The 1,872-nt window shown below is 49.3% G+C and overlaps 1 protein-coding gene across 1 annotated transcript in view; it reads right to left on the bottom strand.

Moving 5' to 3' along the window:
* Positions 1–397: 397 nt before the first annotated feature.
* LOC107081285 (SH3 domain-containing YSC84-like protein 1) overlaps positions 398–1,872 on the bottom strand; it is a gene marked incomplete at its 5' end in the record, with an annotated part of 5,028 nt that continues 3,553 nt past the window's right edge. The window contains 4 exons of the mRNA XM_015369484.1: positions 398–609; positions 691–772; positions 888–1,032; positions 1,107–1,235. Of these exons, the coding sequence (XP_015224970.1) occupies positions 413–609; positions 691–772; positions 888–1,032; positions 1,107–1,235 (553 nt within the window). The remainder of the gene's footprint in view (positions 610–690; positions 773–887; positions 1,033–1,106; positions 1,236–1,872) is intronic.

Raw genomic sequence — 1,872 nt, 5'->3', positions numbered from 1 at the left:
AATCTTTGCCCATTGACTCTCGTTAAAAGTTGTAAACGTCCAGTAGCTCCTCTGCAGTACAAAGGTACAGCAGAGCTGACAGGAAGTGTATTTGCTCACCACCTCCTGCAGCAGTGCTAATGTTTTGCGGGTGATTGGAGCTGGAGACGCATTGAGGAGTGAGAGAAATGGAGCAAGAACCGCCCTTTTCCAGGACCGGGTTTAGCTCCAAGGCTCGGCTAACTGCTTGCAGCGAGGCTAAGGCTTTATCCTGCTTTCCCTGCCTCCTTTTCAAAGGTCAGGATCTGAGCCAGCATGGATAAAGACAGCTAGGACTGATTTAAAGAACTTTGTAGAAAAAGCAAAGAAGAATCTGGGATTCACATGGAAAATAATAGAATATATTCTACTTTTTCAACATGTTTGTTCTTTTTCACAGTTTCTCTAAAATAAACACATTCTCAGAAAATAAACCTGATGGTTCTTTGAGACCAGTTGACTCCATGAAATATAAGAGGAACCTGATCAAACCTGAACCTTCAACCTCAGAGTAACCCTGACGGAAGGACTTACTCGATGCGTCAGACTTGTAGACGGAGACACTCGGGTAGAGCCTGTTTTTCTTCGCTTCTGAAACACAAAGACTTGGATGAATGACAGCACCAGCAGCCCGAGCCCCCAGAAACCAGCTGCCACGCTTAGGAGCCTCACCACTGTCTGCCGCTTGCTGCCGGCTGCTGCTTTGAGGAGCCCTCTGGGAGGATGGAGCAGGAGGTCTGGATGGAGCAATTGACTGCAGACACAAACAATCAGATCCACCTTAAAGGACTAAAGGAGGACTGGAAAACCTTTGACCACCAGTAAAAATCTGTGTTGCATGCTTTTAACCCCATCCCACTGATAAGTACCCTGGTTCGCATGTTCTTGTTGGTCCAGTCGGTGGTGTAGGCCTCAGTGTACACGTCCAGGATGTGGTAAAGGTCGTGGAACTCCGTCGGAGGCTCGACGTCTCCATTTAAGATGCGTGAAGCCCGGATATCTTGCTGGTAGAAACTGAAAACAAACCGTTCTGTCAACCAAAAACATTCAGCAACGTCCGACGGGCGCACGGCCGCGCTCCTTCATACTTGCGGTTGGTGTCCTTGCGTTCTATCAGGTAAGATCCCTCCAGAGAAACTCCTGCAAACAGACCTCTGGACCTGCAGTAGGTGAAGACGGCCGCCGTGCTGCGCAGGGCGACGTCCGCCTCCAGGTTCCTGGAACAAGAAAACCCCACAGCATCACTCATCTTTGGGTCAAGAGAAGGGGTGGAGACAGATGGGAGAGACGTCTGTACCAGCCTATCAGGGTAAAGATGACACTGCAAAACTTTTAAGCCGGGTTAATAATCCCATTCACCTGCAGGTAACGACCAAGAAAGGAGATTATGGATCTAAAGGCTGATTTATACTCAGAAACCAGATCGTCTGCATGTGTCGCAGTGAACGCAGATATGCCCGTCCCCTTCCGCAGACACTCTGCTGCACCTCAGAGGCCTCTGATTGGTCAAATCTACATCTGCTCTAAACTATCCGTATTTCCTGTTTGGTTCCTTATCGGCTTGTTTTGTTTGCATGTCCGCCATCATGGAAAACGACTCGTGAAAATGGACCAGCTAGATGAGCGAGGGACCCTTTTTCCACCTGGATCTCCGCTCTTTTTGGCCCTCAAGTCCCTCCGTTGTCGCACAAACTTGCCCCCACTTCCTCATCGCCTCGGCCATATCTAGACCCACAGCTAGCTCCTGATTGGCCCTCTGGCGTTGTAACCTGACTCCGCCAGATGGATTTGCTCCGCATAACCATCTGGAAACCTTCCGTTGAAGTAATTTTGGGAAGGGGCAAAAATACTGGT

The sequence above is a fragment of the Cyprinodon variegatus genome, unplaced genomic scaffold (genome assembly GCF_000732505.1).
Source record: "Cyprinodon variegatus isolate N-32 unplaced genomic scaffold, C_variegatus-1.0 Scaffold3901, whole genome shotgun sequence".
Lineage (NCBI taxonomy): Eukaryota > Metazoa > Chordata > Actinopteri > Cyprinodontiformes > Cyprinodontidae > Cyprinodon > Cyprinodon variegatus.
This window is presented reverse-complemented; position numbering and strand designations above follow the sequence as displayed.